Source organism: Cervus elaphus, chromosome 18 (genome assembly GCF_910594005.1).
Source record: "Cervus elaphus chromosome 18, mCerEla1.1, whole genome shotgun sequence".
Lineage (NCBI taxonomy): Eukaryota > Metazoa > Chordata > Mammalia > Artiodactyla > Cervidae > Cervus > Cervus elaphus.
The window spans coordinates 70,052,459-70,070,509 of record NC_057832.1 but is presented as its reverse complement, the minus strand read 5'-3'; the positions used below and the strand labels follow the sequence as shown (position 1 = coordinate 70,070,509).

The following is an 18,051-nucleotide window of genomic DNA, read 5'->3' as shown; positions in this document are numbered from 1 at the left end:
TTGGATTTTTGCTAAGATGAAAGAAAGGAATCTGGCTCCACCTGGTATCTTCAAAGCTCTCCAATGTAAGCTAGCAGAAAACACTTCAGTGCAATGAAGTGGCAATTTAATAATTCCCCAAGAATACAGGAAGATTTGGCAAAGTCACAAGCAATCTGGATCCACCAGCACTTGGACATAATGGAAAGAGCAGGAGTCTTAAGCTTTAGAGCAGAGGTAAGCCAGCTTTTTCTATTAAGAGCCAGATAATAAACATTTTAGGTTTTGAGGGCCATATTATCTCTGTCACAACCACAACAACCACCCGTTGTTGCACGAAAGCAGGCATGGAAAATATGTAACTGAATGGGAGTGGTTGCGTGCCAACAGAACTTTACCTATGGATGCTGAAATTTGAATTTCACATTATTTTCATGTGCCACAAAAATATTTTTCTTCTCTTGATTTTTTCAAAAATTAAAACACATTTTTAAATATTCTTAGTCTGAGATAGGTCTTTATATTTTTATTATTTTTATTAGAGAATCCTTGTATGAAATTACTGAGTAGAGAAAAATGTTTTCAAAATTCTTGAAGATAAAGAAGATTCTTAGTTTGACAACTGTACAAAATTAAGTGGTGGATTCTGGAGATCTGGGTTGAATTCTGGCTCCATCATTTATTATTTACATGGCTTTAGAAACATTACTTGAATTCTCCCAGCTTCCTTTCTCTCTTGGAGAAATGAGCAGAGGGGGCTCCACGCATGCAGATCCTCTTTTGTGACTGGCACTAAGTCTGTGCTTTGCTGAAGTTAACCCTCATAATGACCACAAGAAGCAGAAATTATACTATTGCCTCTTTTTGAACAGTTACAGTGTTGGGAAGAGATTATGTACATAATTTTGCCTGACTTGGCCTTCCTTGTTTATTGAGGTCAAAGCTTATTATATGCAGAAGTTTCTATATTGGTTCAATGATAGTTTTCTTGCTTCTTCTAAGATTCTGTACTTTTTTTTTTTTTTTTAGTATCTGTTGTTGTACTGCACATTAGAGTGAATCACTTCATCTAATTATTCTATTCAGTTAGGAGTATATAAAAGTCCAATTTATACTCTCCAACTATCACTGAAGCAAAGTTGAATGCACATTCTGAATGAATGATCACTATTTCTATTTATGTGCAGTGGAGGGTCTGGCTCAGATACATTCATATAAAACACTGCATTAAATAAGAGAATGTCTGTGAATTGCCTAGTACAATGCCTGGCACAAGGGTAGTCTGCCAATATTTGTTCCCAACCTGCTTAAAGACAAGGATCAGACTCAGAGAGCTTTTTCTTGGGAAAAGTGTCACCTGGAAATATGAAGCCAAGATGACACTTTACTTCCATACTCACCTCATACTCTTCCCAGTCCCAGGCCTGGAAACAACCATCTTCAAGGAGCCATGGAGACCAGGGTATATTTGAGTGAAAGGGCTATAGAAACTGGGACTGTTCTAAGCACACCAGTTTATTTTCTCAGTCTAAGCCTCAATATCCTTTCATATTTCAGTGATTCTCAAATGGAAGCAGTTTAGGGGCATTTGGAAATGGTGGGGCATCTGGAGTCATCAGAGAGTCCAGGGATGTGAAATTTCCTATAATGCACAGAACAGTCTAGACTGATAAAGAATGGCCCCACGAACAGCATCCCTGCTAACAAATAGCTATCCAATCCCTGAATCAGTCATCACAGCTTGTCTTCCTTGAGTTCTGTTTCCTCAAGCATTGGCTCGGTTGTCAGGCACTCAGTTAACTTAATCACCACCCTTTCCTCAGTAGGTGCCAAATGTATTGAATTAACTGCCATGCCTTATGGCAGATAAAACAGCCAGCCTTGACTGTTGATCTGATTTAAACAGAGCCTCAACCTCTTACTTACTAGCTCTTTTCAGAAAACTATCTTCCAGTAAATTGGTTATGAACTCAGAACTTACGGTGAAGTCCCATTCATTTCTAGTCTATGTAGTGGTCCATCTAGTCATTCAGCCCTGTTTGTTGCATCAACACCAATTAGAGGTACCCAGGGCTAACACCATGCATTTTACCAAGTACTTTACAAGCTATTTAACCTTCACAATATCCCTATAAATCATGCACTCTTATTATCATTTTTTACAAAGAATCTGTACTCAGCATGGTTAGTAACATACCCAAGATGGTGCAGCTACATTATGTGGCAGAACCAAAATTCCAAACCCCTGCAGTCAGGCCCCAGGACCCCTGCATGCACTGCCTGTAACATGTAAGACATACCCAATAAAATATAAAATACAAAATAAAATACAAGAGCCATGGAAAATGTTAAACTACAGGGACAAAAAAATCAAAAACAAATTTAAGTTTTGAGGTACTACAAAGTTATTGTAGCTGACTATATTTCACTCTGTGTTTCCTAGTAGCCAAAACTAAGGGCAAAACTCCTCAGATGTGATTCCTTTCAGCCTTGAGAGAAATGCATCTCAAGAAGTTTCTGGATCATGCACATTCATCCTGGGGAGCCTTGCATGCAGGACTTTGAAAAGACTTCAATAAAACATTCCCTACAATGTCCTTGTGTGCGTGTGTGCATGCACAGTCGCTTCAGTCGTTTCTGACTCTTCACAACTCTATGGACTGTAACCTGTAACAGGTAACCTGTAACCAGACAGGCTCCTCTGTCCATGAGATTGTCCAGGCCAAAATACTGGGGTGAGTTGTCATGCCCTCCTTCAAGGGATCTTCCTGACCCAGGGATCAAACCCACATCTCCTGAGTTCCCTGAATTGCAAGCAGATTCTTTACTGCTGAGCCATTGGGGAAGTCCAAAAACATCCTTACAGTAAGTGATTCTCACAGACCTTCAATAGGAGACGAGAGCATGAAGACTGTCCCAGGACAGAGAGAATGAAAAGTGTCCAGTGAATTGAGAAGACATCTTGAGACCAAAAAACGAGGCAGGTAGCTTCATATACTCAATGAATCAGTTTATTACAGGGTCACTTACTCACAGGGTTGGATTAGGTTGGGGGCAGACAATGATCTGGAAACATTCACAGCTGCACCCCACACCGGCAAGGGGCCACTGGGACAATTTAACTCCCATACCCAGTTAACCTAGGGTATGGGAGTAGGTGCTAGGAAACAGGAAGTATGCTCCTAACTTAAGATTTATGAATGGGTAACTTATCTCATGGGTGTCAGGAACATATCAGTGAAGGTTTTCATTGTTTGGGGATTAAGAGCATAGAGGCTACCTGGTCCTCTACGATTACTTGTTGTTGTTGTTGTTTGGTAGCTCAGTGATATCTGACTCTTTGAGACCCCATGGACTACAGCATGCCAGGCTTCCCTGTCCTTCACCATCTCCTGGAACTTGCTCAAACTCATGTCCATTGAGTCAGTGATGCCATCCAACCATCTCATCCTCTGCTGTTCACTTCTCCTCCTGCCTTCAATCTTTCCCAGCATCAAGGTCTTTTCTAATGAGTCAGCTCTTTGCATCAGATGGCCAGACTATTGGATCTTCAGCTTCAGCATCAGTCCTTCCAATGAATATTCAGGACTGATTTCCTTTATGATGGACTAGTTGGATCTCCTTGCAGTTCAAGGAACTCTCAAGAGTCTTCTCCAATACCACAGTTCAAAAGCATCAATTTTTCAGTGCTTAGCCTTTTTGATAGTCTACTTTCACATCCGTACATGACTACTGAAAAACCATAACTTTGACTATACGGTCCTTTGTTGGCTAAGTAATGTTTCTGCTTTTTTTAATATGCTGTCCAGGTTTGTCATAGCTTTTCTTCCAAGGAGCATCTTTTAATTTCATGGCTGCAGTCACTGTCTGCAGTGATTTTGGATCCCAAGAAAATAAAGTCTGTCATTGTTTACATTGTTTCCATATCTATTTGCCATGAAGTGATGAGACCGGCAAGAATACACAGAAGAACTGTACAAAAAAGATCTTCACGACCCAGATAATCACGATGCTGTGATCACTCACCTAGAGCCAGACATCCTGGAATGTGAAGTCAAGGAGGCCTTAGGAAGCGTCACTACGAACAAAGCTAGTAGAAGTGATGGAATTCCAGTTGAGCTATTTCAAATCCTAAAAGATGATGCTGTGGAAGTGCTGCACTCAATATATCAGCAAATTTGGAAAACTCAGCAGTGGCCACAGGACTGGAAAAGGTCAGTTTTCATTCCAATCCCAAAGAAAGGCAATGCCAAAGAATGCTCCAAGTACTGCACAATTGCACTCATCTCACATGCTAGTAAAGTAATGCTCAAAATTCTCCAAGCCAGGCTTCAGCAATATGTGAACCAGAACTTCCAGATGTTCAAGCTGGTTGTAAAAAAGGCAGAGGAACCAGAGATCAAATTGCCAACATCTGCTGGATCATGGAAAAAGCAAGAGAGTTCCAGAAAAACATCTATTTCTGCTTTATTGGCTATGACAAAGCCTTTGACTGTGTGGATCACAATAAACTGTGGAAAATTCTGAAAGAGATGGGAATACCAGATCACCTGACCTGCCTCTTGAGAAACCTGTATGCAGTTAGAACTGGACATGGAACAACAGACTGGTTCCAAACAGGAAAGGGAGTATGTCAAGGCTGTATATTGTCACCCTGCTTATTTAACTTATATGCAGAGTACATCATGAGAAATGCTAGGCTGGAAGAAGCACAAGCTGGAATCAAGATTGCCAGGAGAAATATATATAACCTCATATATGCAGATGACACCACCCTTATGGCAGAAAGGGAAGAAGAACTAAAAAGCCTCTTGATGAAAGTAAAAGAGGAGAGGGAAAAAGTTGGCTTAAAGCTCAACATTCAGAAAAATAAAATCAGGTCATCTGGTCCCATCACTTCATGGCAAATAGATGGGGAAACAGTGGAAACAATGGCTGACTTTATTTTGGGGGGCTCCAAAATCACTGTGGATGGTGATTGCAGCCATGAAATTAAAAGATGTTTACTCCTTGGAAGGAAAGTTATGACCAACCTGGACAGCATATTAAAAAGCACAGACATTACTTTGTCAACAAAGGTCCATTTAATCAAGGCTATGGTTTTCCCAGTGGTCATGTATGGATGTGAGAATTGGACTATAAAGAAAGCTGGGCACTGAAGAATTGATGCTTTTGAACTGTGATGCTGGAGAAGACTCTTGAGAGTCCCTTGGACTTCGAGGAGATCCAACCAGTCCATCCTAAAGAAAATTAGTCCTGGGTGTTCATTGGAAGGACTGATGTTGAAGCTGAAACTCCAATACTTTGGCCACTTGATGCGAAGAGCTGACTCATTTGAAAAGACCCTGATGCTGGGAAAGATTGAAGGCAGGAGGATAAGGGGACAACAGAGGATGAGATGGTTGGATGGCATCACCAACTCAATGGACATGCGTTTGGGTGGACTCCAGGAGTTGGTGATGGACAGGGAGGCCTGGTGTGCTGTGATTCATGGGGTTGCAAAGAGTTGGACACAACTGAGTGACTTAACTGAACTGAACTAATGAGATTGGGTGGGCCTGGCATTTTGCATGATGTACTCTGTATTTAAGTTAAATAACCAGGATGACAATATACAGCCTTGATGTACTCCTTTCTGATTTGGAACCAGTTCATTGTTTCAAGTCCAGTTCTAATTGCTACTTCTTGCCTTGCACAGAGGTTTTGCAGGAGGTAGGTAAGGTAGTCTTGTATTCCCATCTCTTTAAGAATTTTCCAGTTTGTTATGATCCACACAGTCAAACGCTTTAGCATAGTCAATGAAGCAGAAGTAAATGCTTTTCTGGAATTATCTTGCCTTTTCTATGATCCAATGGATGTTTGTAATTTGATCTCTATGATTATTAAACAACATATATTAACTACAAAACCCTTGATGACAGAGAGGTGCACAGTACAGTCTTGGGCAGCGTCAGTGAAATAAGACATTTACTGAGATCTTAAATTATACAAAAGGACAGCCATAAAGACCATCTCAAGACAATGATGGTCCAAATATTTCTTGATACAATCTGCCACATCCATCCCAACCTGCTACAATTCATTTGTCCTTGGGCAAGAGGACAAAGGGGGAAAAAAAGACATTCAAAGAATTTGTTTCTTGGATAACTACAAATGAATTTCCCTACCCCTACACTTAGATTTCTAAACATCCTATAATAAATTGATTCACTGATGTCAATTCTTTTTAATAGGAAAACACAATCTCATTAAAAGAGGAAATAAGTTGTCCATTTCTTACATTTATACTGAGTCAGTTTGAGTCCCATGTTGTGTAGTGATGATTGTGCATGACCCTGCCTCAAGACATTTCCACATAAAGTGGAGGAGAAATAGTAGTGAATCAGTGCCTTATTTTCCCTTATCTTAAGGAAACGTTTGCTCTTGCTGAACCTGATGTTTGTATATATGAGTGTAAGAATTCTTCACCACTCAGCAATGACCAATGACCCAGGCTGACCAGTTGGCCTCATTAAATGAGATTCTTGGCTTTTGAGCACAACAGAAGCAAAGGGAATAAGTTTTAGAAGGACTTGGGTTTCTTTAACTGGACACATGATTTTTATTTGTTTGGTGGACCAATGGAGAATGAGAGACATTAGTGGCATTTTATGACTTGTTAAGACTAATTGAAAAACATCAGGAATGAAGTTTTCTGTGAAGAGAGTGCTCTAATGAGAATGGATGTGATGATTATTTACCTAATTGAGCAATAATGACTGAGGTGCAGGCCACTTTTCCCGGGATTAATAAAGAACCCGGGAGTTGACAGTTTAGGCCATTAAGCTCAGCTAGTACTCAATCTTGGTGAAGGACACGGTGCCAGAATCATATGAGCATTGTAAAATGAGCACAAAACTTAGAGACACAAGAACTTACTTTTCTGAGAAATAATTTTATCTGGCAGTTAATCACCTGACATCAGTTTGGGCAATGCAAGTTCTCTCATTAAACTAACTTTCACATAAGGTCTTGAAATCTTGTTCCATTTAGAGTGTTCTCAAGCATATGGTTGTTATAAAAGCAAAGTGGGAGAGAGTGGGATCCTTAGTAATATCAAAAATAGTTTCCTGTGCAACTGCCAGCAAACAAACCATTATCGCCTCCCTCGCTTCTAAAACAAAACAAACAATGCAACGACACTGAGTTGAACTAGAAGCATCACAAACCCTGGAGCTTCATGGTTGAAATTTTTACCCAGAGTGTCCCTACAGTAAAACCAGGCAACACTCCTCCATAATCCCTAGTTGGCACTAAAAGGATCTTACACTATCAGAAATCTCAATCTTATAGAAATTGTATTTGTATTCAGTAGTCCCCTATCCAGTGCAACAAATGTTCATGTACTACTCACCTGTCAAGAAAAAGAGTTACTCAGCTTTCTAGGTGTTCACTATTCCTATAATTCTGCTCTGCATGGGAAAGTTCAAATATCAACTTCGAGCAAGTAGAAATGGTGCTTCAACTTTCTCTCTATGCAGAGTGAATCCTACACTGGTGGCCTTGCATTTTCAAGGTATTTGCAAATCTGTTTTGTAAGCCAACATTTCCTTCTTTTTCTAGCAAACACTGAGTATTTTGTGAGACAGTATAAAAAGGGATGAGAATATAAACATGAATAAGGCACAGCCACTGTGGTATCGCAACCTAGCAGAGACCTTAGAATCAAGCGAGCTCTTTTTTTCTTTTTTTAATTGGGGTATAGTTGCTTTACAATATTGTGTTAGTTTCTGCTGTACAACGAAGTGAATCAGCTATGCATATACATATATCCCCTCTGTCTCGAACCTCCCTCCCACCACCATCCCCAACCCCACCCCCCCACCCCCCCCCCCCACCCCCCGGTAATCAAAGTCATCACAGAGCACCAAGCTGAGTTCCCTATGCTATATAGCAGGGAACTAGCTGTCTATTTTACACATACACATGGATTATTACTTGGCCATTAAAAGGAGTGAAATTGGGTCATTTGTAGAGAGAGCTCTTTTGGAAACCTATTGAGGGAGCAAAACTTCCAATCATATTCCTCCTTCCAGCATCTGGATTTCTAATCATTATCTTAATCTACACTGAAGAAGACGGTTAATGTGGCTCTATCTGCTCTGAGGCATCACCTCTCTAGCAACCTCTGCAGGAGCCTGCAGCCAGCCAATCAAGCAGCAGCAGTAATAATGTAGTCATTACTTAGTAGGAAGTTACCAAACTTTTACCACATAATAAAACAACATCAGGGTCCAGAGACACATAGGTGAATTAAAAAAAAAAAAAAAAAAACTCTATCTTCCCAAACTATAGTGTAATTGAAAAGAAATATTAAAAATGTTAGTGTGTTACAGGTACTTCCATAGTAGGGTAGAGAGAAGCCCAGAAGAGGGAATCAGCCAATCTCAGTAGTCTTCAGCAAGAAGAACACGAAGCATCATAAAGGAGGTAATATTGAACTAAACTTTTAAAAGTTAAGAGATATCCTTCAGGTAGAGGTACATAAAGAACTTGCCAAGTCAAGGGACCGACATAAAGAAAGGTGCTGGCAGAGGAAAACACTGGGGATGGTCAAGGAACAGTAAGGTCTTCTCTCTTAACTACATCTTAAGTGCCTCACTTGATTAAGCAGCACTTCCACTCTTTCTGCAAACTAGCAGAAAACACCCTACCAGCATCTGTGGCAAGACGGATGGACACTAATGAGCCTGTGCCCTTTCTGCTTCCACTTCTTATATCACATGAGTCACAGGAGTTTGTTTCCAGTCAGTTTGTGCCAGTTGTACTCATTTCTGAAATTACATAATTAACATAAACAACACCAGAGAGTTGTTATTTCTGTGAAAATTAAGTTGGATATTTTGAAAAAAAACTTGACTTTTATTTTTACTGAGTCACTAAGAGAAGCTACAATAGAAGCAAGCCCAGGAAATGGAACTATAAAAGAATAAAGGAGGATTATAAAATCCCCTACAATGAGATTCTGCCTCAAATTGCTTTGCTTATATCTCAAGTTCTCACTCTAAAGAAACCAGGACTAGAAATCATGAAAGATGCATTATGGAGGCATTTTATGCACTAAAAAGGATGATTCATAAAATCAAAGTCTTGCCCCTATGTTAAAGATAAGACAAATGTACACTCAAGTTTTATGTTAAGATATTTTAAGGTGGTTTTGTGGATGTGCTTTCTTTCTTTAACCAATGTTTTGACCACCAAACTGGTGTCTCTATTAATGTACTGGTTGAAAGGGTTTCTCTTGTAGCATGAATTTAGGAGAGGATGAGAAAAGATCAAACTGAAGAAAGAGGCAGGAAGGCTCCAAAAGTCACAATAGGGCATTTGGACTTTATTCTATAGATCAGGGAGTGGCAAACTATAGCCCACAGGTCAGTCTCAGCCCCAAACACATTTTTAGAAATAAAGTTTTATGGGGACATAGCCATGTCCCTTCAGTTAGAGGAGTACCTATGGCTCACACCACAATGGCAGAGCTGAAGAGTTGTTATAGAGATGGTGTGCAAGAAGGTTTAGGCCATGCCTACAGGAAAAGCATGAAATACTTCCTGCCTGCCAGTCACTTCTTGCAACAAAAACCCTAGGCCACTGCAGGACCAAATGCCCTAGAGAACAAGGAAAGGCACAGAAATAAAAATCTCTCAACTCTTGGGGATGGAGGTATAAAATGGCTGGACCAGGATATTAAACTAACACTAATTAGAAGTCTCCTACCTAGACAGTATATTAAAAAGCGAGACATTACTTTGCCAACAAAGGTCCGTCTAGTCAAGGCTATGGTTTTTCCAGTGGTCATGCATGGATGTGAGAGTTGGACTGTGAAGAAAGCTGAGCGCCGAAAAATTGATGCTTTTGAACTGTGGTGTTGGAGAAGACTCTTGAGAGTCCCTTGGACTGCAAGGAGATCCAACCAGTCCATCCTAAAGGAGATCAGTCCTGGGTGTTCATTGGAAGGACTGATACTGAAGCTGAAACTCCAATACTTTGGCCACCTCATGCGAAGAGTTGACTCATTGGAAAAGACCCTGATGCTGGGAGGGACTCGGGGCAGGAGGAGAAGGGGACGACAGAGGATGAGATGGCTACAGTCCAAAGCGTTGCAAAGAGTCAGACATGACTGAGCAACTGAGCACAGCACAGTACACTCATGGTCAAATAAATAATAAAACACATTGAGAAAATCAAGTGGTACCAAGGATGCAGAAGTATTTCTTATACTTTATTGGTAAGGAGCACTCTGGTGCAGCAACTCTGTAAAACAGTTGAGCAGTTTCTTATGAAAAGCTATACTTACCCTAGGGCCCAACAGTCTACTCCTGGGTATTTACCCTAAGAAAATGAAAACTTATGTTCACGTAAAATCTTATATAGGAATGTTCATAGCAGTTTTATTTGGGACAGCTGAAACCTGGAAGCAACCCAAATAGAATGAGCTTATCCTCCTATATTTGCAGGAGACACCACCATCTACCCACTCCAGTACCCTAATATACTATTGACCCCTCCCTCTACCTCACTTTTAAAACACCAAAGTCCTCCTTATTTTACCTTCAAAATAGACATCATATTGCATTTTCTTCTCTATTTTTGCTCCTATTTGACATACGCTAGGTACCAATGATCTCTTTCTTGAACTTCTGCACAGTTCCCTAACAAATATAAATGGCAATTCCAGCATTGTGTGTTAGTAACTCAGTCGTGTCTGAGTCTTTGCAATCCCATGGACTGTAGCCTGCCAGGCTTCTCTGTCCATGGAATTCTCTAGGCAAGAATACTGGAGTGGGTAGCAATTCCCTCCTCCAGGAGATCTTCCTGAGCCGGAGATTGAAATCGGCTCACCTGCATTGCAGGCCAATTCTTTACCATCTGAGCTAACCAAGGAAGCCCAATTTCAGTATTGGACCTACCAAATTGATCTACCTCCTCCCCCCAGCCACAACCATTACAGTAACTAAAGAAGCTATGTAAAACACATGTTTGAATACATAAAAATTTAATTTCCCCCCCAGTATATGGAAAAAAAAAAAAAAAAAAAGAAAGCTCCTTTAATCGGCACATAAGACCTTAAAATTCCTTGGATTCTTGACTCTCCAGGCCCATTTCTTGCCACTTTCAAGCACCTGTTTTAGGCTTCAGCAACAACAAATAGATGTTGTTTCATATGCAAAAGTTATGAGTTTCTCATCTCACTCTGTCTCACCTCTGTAACTTCATTCATGCTGTCATCTGTGCCAGAGTTAACATCCTTCCCTCCCTCTTCCACTGACCTGTCCAAACTTTTAGGGTTCAGTTCAGGGGTCACCTCATTTTGACTTCTCCCTACAATACCCATAATCCTGCTCCAACTGGGAACCCACTTTCATGTTTGTAAGAATCTGTCAAAGGAGCACTAGAGACTGCTGTGAGCCTGTTTTGGCTTTTCTGAGTATAACAGTTTCCTAGAATTGTTCACAGAAGAGATTTTAAAAAGCAAGAGTAATACATAGAAGTAACTAAGCTTTTCAAGTGTGCCCTTTGTTCCCAAGGTCCCATTAATTGCCATTTAGGGAAGGCTTATTTGCAATGTCCTCAATTACTTAGGCAACTAAATAGCATTTACCGATCAGATAGAGCAGCATTTGCTTAATAGCAAATAACAAATGCAGTGGCACAGTCCATTGATAGTCTCCTCCCAGAGATGGGCTTATTTAAGTTTGAGCTCCAGAGGGAAATTGCTTTTTTCTTTTACTGGAGTACATTATAATTGTTCACATAACCACTTAGATCTAGAGATTGGTGGGGTTTTTTTCCCCTTACTTTTTAAAAAAATTAAGTAATAAATAAGCCAAAAGAGCATATCCAAGTAACTTCAGTGTCCATTCCACTCATTTGAGTCTATTCCTGCCAGTAAAAGCTTCATGAAATTCCTATCTGATCAAATCACAACCCCACAACTCTGAAGACCCTGCTTTCAATTGACCTTCTCAGCTAGAACATCTCTGACTACCCAGAATTGCCGTGAGATTTCTCTTCTCCAACTTTTTGGACAGTTTTCTGGTAGTTTCTATGTATTTGCCAATGCTTCTAATTGTTGTTACCTATAGAGAAACAAAAAGGAAGAAACAGGCAGACCACTGATGTTCAATATAAAAATGCCAAGTGGGGACTTGGCAAGGGGCAGGCAAGACCAGATTGTGGAAGGCTTTGATGCTAAACTCAGGGCTCAGACTTTATTAATGGTGAAGATTCAGATAGAGAAGGTTTTCAGGTCCTTGACAGAGTGTTATATCCCATGTCTCAAGAAAGTGGCCCTAAGTCAATGAATCTGTCTTAAGTTCTCGTCCTATCCATTGATCAGCAGAAAATCCCTGAAGCACTGATTTGAGAATGATTCTGGATCACATAATTAATGAGAGATATCTGCATAGAGGTATGGGGAGAAGGAACTTCTAGACACACACCATATTTCACCATAGCTCTGGACATCTATACAACTTATATAGTATGCAATTATAGAACTAAGAATAAAGTCTCTAACATTGGTCTCAGATTTTGGCCTCAATTCCTCAGTAGTTTAAAAAACTAAGTCAATTGATCATGCACTTGAATTTGTCCAAAGAGGAAAGAAGAAGAAAGTGAGGAAGAGGACCACAACTCATGTAGGGAGGTAACAAGAAGTCCAATTGTAAAATGATGGGTGCAGAAAGGAAAATTTTGAAAGGCTTCATGGGAATAAATATTTGCCTTTTCTCAGTTTTGCCTTATATTGGTCCTCACACTGTCCTTGGTTTAGCACCGGTCTAAACATCTTTAAATCTCCTCTTCTGTGACTTAAAAGGTCAACTCTGATAATATTTCTTTTCAGTCATTACAAAAATCCTTCCTAAGTGGCTGCATCTGAGTGGTGACAGACTAATAATAAAATGTAACTCCTACCTTGCCTTTGATTTTCTCTATTGAAAGTGAAAATGAAAGTTGCTCAGTTGTGTCTGACTCTTTGCGACTCCATGGACTGTAGTCCATGGAATTCTCCAGGCCAGAATACTGGAGTGGGTAGCCTCTCCCTTCTTCAGGGTATCTTCCTGACCCAGGGATCGAACCCAGGTCTCCCACATTGCAGGCAGATTCTTTACCAGCTGAGCTATCAGGGAAGCCATTTGCCACCTAATAAATCAGAAAAAAAAAAAAAAAAGGCTCCAGGAATTCATTTCTACTGTAGCATAGTTGCAAATTTTAAAGAGACTGAAATCAACCACTTTTATGTTTTTTCGTTAGATTCTTTCACAGGACTGGTTAACATCTTGACAGATATCATTTGGAGATTCACTGGAGACTTCATGGCACCTGACCTGGTTTGCCGCGTGGTCCGCTATTTGCAGGTATGTAGCACCTTCCAAATACGATGAGACAAACTGACACCAATATTACCTCTTGGATTCTTCATAAGGAAAATAGTATAAAACCTGTACTCTGATGTAACAAATTGCTCACTTCTTCATAGTTTGAAAGGACAAGCAAAATTTATAATATTTTTCATGTTTTTGTTTGTTATATAATACATATATAAAAGAAATACAAGTAAGCACTAATAAGAATATAAGCATTCCTAGTTCAAGCATTAGGTAAAATTTCTGGGTTATTATTCTTTTTGACATATTCTGGCTGTCTTAGTCCAAGGATGCTAATGTAAAAATACCGTTCTGACCTGGAGAATTTCATGGACTATATAGTCCATGGGGTCACAAAGAGTCAGACATGACTGAGCAACTTTCACAGAGTAGGTGGCTTATAAACAATTTATTTCTCATAGTTCTGGAGGCTGGAAGTCAAAAATCAGTGTACCAGCCTGGCCAGGTGAGGGGCTTCCTCCAGACTGCAGACATCTCATTATTTCCTCACACACCACGACCAAATGGGATTTATTCCAGCTATGCAAGGCTGGTTCAACATTCAAAACTCAATTGATGTAATTCATAACATCAAAAGGTAAGAAAAGATTATATGATCCTATCAGTAGATACAGAAAAAACATTTGAGAAAACTCTATACCCACTCGTGATAAAAACTCTCAGCAAACTATGCATAGAGAGAAACTTCCTCAACTTGATAACAAAAATCTACAAAAAACCTAGAACTAACCTCAGATTTAATGGAAGCTAGAAGCTTTCCTCTTGAGACTGGAAATAATACAAAGATGTCTCCTCTCACACTCGTATTCAGCATCATGCTGGAAGTTCCAACTAATTCAAAATGACAAGAAAAAAAAAGGTTACACAGGTTGGTACAGAAAAATGAAATTAAAAACATCTGTGTTCACAAATAACTTTGTCTATATAGAAAATAAAGTGAAAACCAGCAAGGTCACAGAATACAAGTTTAGGGGACGACAGAGGATGAGATGGCTCAATGGATATGAGTTTGAGTAGGCTCTGGGAGTTGGTGATGGACAGGGAGGCCTGGAGTGCTGCAGTCGATGGGGTTGCAAAGAGTCAGACACGACTGAGTGACTGAACTGAACTGAACACACAAAAGTTCAGATTTTTTTCATATACCAGCAATAAACAATTTGAAGTTAAAATTAAAAAACACAGTACTATTTATGTTAGCACCAAAAATATGAAATATTTAGGTATAAATCTAACAAAACATGTGAAAGATCAATACGAGGAAAACTGGAAAAACTCTGAAAAAAATCAAACAATATCTTGAAATGTATAGATATTCCATGTTCATAGATAGGAAGACTCACTATTTTCAAGATGATAATTCTGCCAGTACAACTTATAAATTCAATGCAATTCCAATCAAAATCCCACCAGGTTATCTTATAGATATGGACAAACCTTAAAGTTTAAGTAAAAGACACAGAACAGTCAATGCAACATTGAAAAAGAAGAATATGGTTGGAAGATTGACCCTATCTGATTTCAAGAATTACTATAATGCTGCAAAAATCAAAACAGCATGATACTGGAAAAGAATCAACAAATAGATCAACGGAACAGAATAGAGGGTACAGAAAGAGATACACACAAAAAGTCTAATGGATCTTTAACAAAGGATCAAAGACAATTCAATGGAGAAAGGATAGCCTACTCAAGAAATGCTACTGGAGTCACTGGATATCCATTTGCAAAAACAAATAAGAATCCAACCACAGACTTCACACCTTTCACAAGAACTAACTCAATATGGATCACAGATTGGAATGAAATATGCAGTACTATAAAACTACTAGAAAATAACATCGGAGAAAATCAGGGGACTTTGGGTCTTTCTGTGTTTTTTTTTTAGGATATAACATCAAAAGCACAATCCATGAAAGAAACAATTGAAAGTCAAGGTTTTATGAAAATTTAAAATGTATTCTTTGCAAAAGAGACTGTCAAGAAACTGGAAAAATAAGGCACAGAATTGGGAAAAATATAAAAAACATATATTTGATAAAGAAGTAAAAGTGAAAGAAAGAAAGTGAAGTTGCTCAGTCGTGTCCAACTCTTTGCGATCCCATGGATTGTAGCCTACCAATTCCTCTGTCCATGGGATTTTCCAGGCAAGAATACTGGAGTGGGTTGCCACTTCCTTCTCTAGGAGATCTTCCTGACCCAGGGATTGAACCCGGGTATCCCACATTTTAGGCAGATGCTTTACCGTCTGAGCCACCAGGGAAGTCAAAGAAACAAAGAAATCCTCAAATAACAATAAGAAAATAAACAACCCTCATCAAAGTGGTCAAAAGACCTGAACAGATACTTCACCAAAGAAGATCTACAGATGACAAGCAAGCATATAGAAAGAATTTCAACGTTCATTACTTAGGCATTAGGAAATTCCAAATTAAAACATTGAGATTCTACTACACACCTATTAGAATGGCTAAAAAAATTTTTTTAAACTGATGATACGAAATGGGACTGAGAATATGTAGCTATGGGAGGTCTCATTCATCTTTTGTGGAAATGGAAAATGGCACACTTTAGAAGACAGTTTGGCAATTTCTTATAAACTTGAACATACTCTTACCATACGATATAGCAATTGTGCTCCTAGGTATTTAATCAATTGAGTTGACAACTTATATCCACATGAAAGTCTGCACAAGAATGTTTATAGCAGTTTTATTCACAATTGCCAGAAACTGAAAGCAAGATACTCCTCAGAAGCTGAATGGATAAATAAACCCAAATGAGCTATCAAGCCATGAAAAGTCATGGAGCAATCTTAAGAGCACATTGCTAAGTGAAAGAAGCAAGTCTAAAAAGACTATGTTTGTGTGATTATAACTACATGACATTGGAAAAGGCAAAACTGTGCAGACAGTAAAAAGATCAGTGGTTGCCAGTGATTTGGAGAGATTAAATAGATAAGGCACAAGGGATTTTTAGGACAGTAAATCTCTTCTGTATAACACTGTAATAAAGGATACATGGCATTATGCATTTATCAAAACCCATGGAACTGTACAACACAAATAGTGAATCTCAATATAAGCCACGGACTTCAGTTATCATAATCCATCAATATCAGTTTGTGAATTTTAAAAAATTGACCACACTAATGTAAAGTTTAATAAGAAGAGAAAGTGTATGTGGGGGGTGGCTAATATGGGTACTCTTTGTCTTATCTGCTCAATTTTTTCTGTAAAACTAAAATTGTTCTAAAAGATAAAGTATATTGATTTTTTTAAAGTCAGTCCAGAGATTCTACTTTAAATGAATCCAATCTGGCATTTTTCTAAATAAAAAAAATTTAAGTTTTCTGCATTTAAGTCTCACTTTTCTACAAGATTTTTTTTTTTTTTTTTTTGGTTTTATATTTCCTAGGTCATTTTTGTCAGAATTGAGGGTGGGATAGTGAGAATTTAGACATATGTCCTGAAGCTTCCATCTGTTCTCCAAATGGTATCCCATATGTTGTTGATGTGTAGAATTTTCATTGTTGACATTTATGAATTGACTATAATTGTACTTTAATTTCCTTCTTGACTCAAGTTAATTATAAGGCTGTTTAAATTTCCAAGTGGTGTTTAAAAAAATCTATGATACTAATTTCAGCTTTCATTGCTTGTTGTTTTAAATTTGTGAATTGTATAAATTCCACTTTTTTGAATATATTGAGGGTTTTTTTCCTTGATAGCTTAGTTTATGATTAATTTTTGAAATACTGCTTAGATATTTTATAATAATGTGTATCATTCTTAGAGTTTGTTTAATTATTTCTACCTATGTATTACTGTACTTGTTTCCTCTGTAGAACTTCGAACATTTTAGTTATATATATTTAGTGTTACACTATTGTTACATTTAGGTTTAGTGATATTCTGTTACCATTGTGGTATTGTATCTATATTATATAAATGATCCCTTCAATCCATGTAGTACTAATTGCTTTGAATTTAACTTGTCTAATAGTACTATTGCAATGAATGCTTTCTTATAGTTTTCAGTTGCTCACTATACCATTGGCCATCACTCTATTTTTAAACTTTGATAATCTTTTGGTTTTAGAAGTTTCTCTTCTAAATAGTATACAGCTGGATTTGGGGAAGAGTTGTGTAAACAGACTTTGTTTCAGTGGAGGAGCTCAAGCCATTCATTTTTTTGACAAATAGTGTTTGGTACTATTTCAATCATATCATTTTAATCTTTCTGTGTTAATTTTTTATTCACTCATTTTTTCCCTTTCTATATATTTGGTTATAATTGTGGTAGGCTGAAAAATGACCCCCCAAATATTTCTAAATCCTAATACATGAAACCTATGTATGTTACCTTATATGGCAAAAAAAGACTTTGCAGATGTGATTAAGTTAATGATTTTGAAATGAGAAGACTATTCTGAATTATCTCAATAATTATTACTATTGAGCCCTAAGGCAAACATACACATCCTTGTAAGAGGCAGGCAGAGGAAGATTCAACACACAGACAGAAGAGGCACTGTAACCATGGGCTTAGAGATGGTATTGGTGTGACCACAATTCAAAGAACTCTGGTAGGCACCTAAAGCTGGAAAAGACTAGGGAAAAATTCTCTCCCAGAGCCTCGAGAGGGA

General features: G+C 38.5%; 1 protein-coding gene and 1 long non-coding RNA gene across 4 annotated transcripts in view; one reads left to right on the top strand and one right to left on the bottom strand.

Annotated features, from left to right (window-relative positions):
- The window catches only part of NPSR1 (neuropeptide S receptor 1), a 146,944-nt gene that overhangs the window by 89,587 nt on the left and 39,306 nt on the right, over positions 1-18,051 (top strand). For 2 of the 3 annotated variants that reach the window (XM_043873323.1, XM_043873325.1), the window contains exon 3: positions 13,273-13,376. The exons of the other annotated variant lie outside the window; for it this stretch is intronic. In XM_043873323.1, the coding sequence (XP_043729258.1) occupies positions 13,273-13,376 (104 nt within the window). The remainder of the gene's footprint in view (positions 1-13,272; positions 13,377-18,051) is intronic. 3 annotated transcript variants of the gene reach the window in all.
- Positions 14,196-18,051, bottom strand: part of LOC122674775 — a 65,011-nt gene continuing 61,155 nt past the window's right edge. The window contains exon 5 of the long non-coding RNA XR_006335032.1: positions 14,196-14,237. This is a non-coding gene — a long non-coding RNA (uncharacterized LOC122674775). The remainder of the gene's footprint in view (positions 14,238-18,051) is intronic.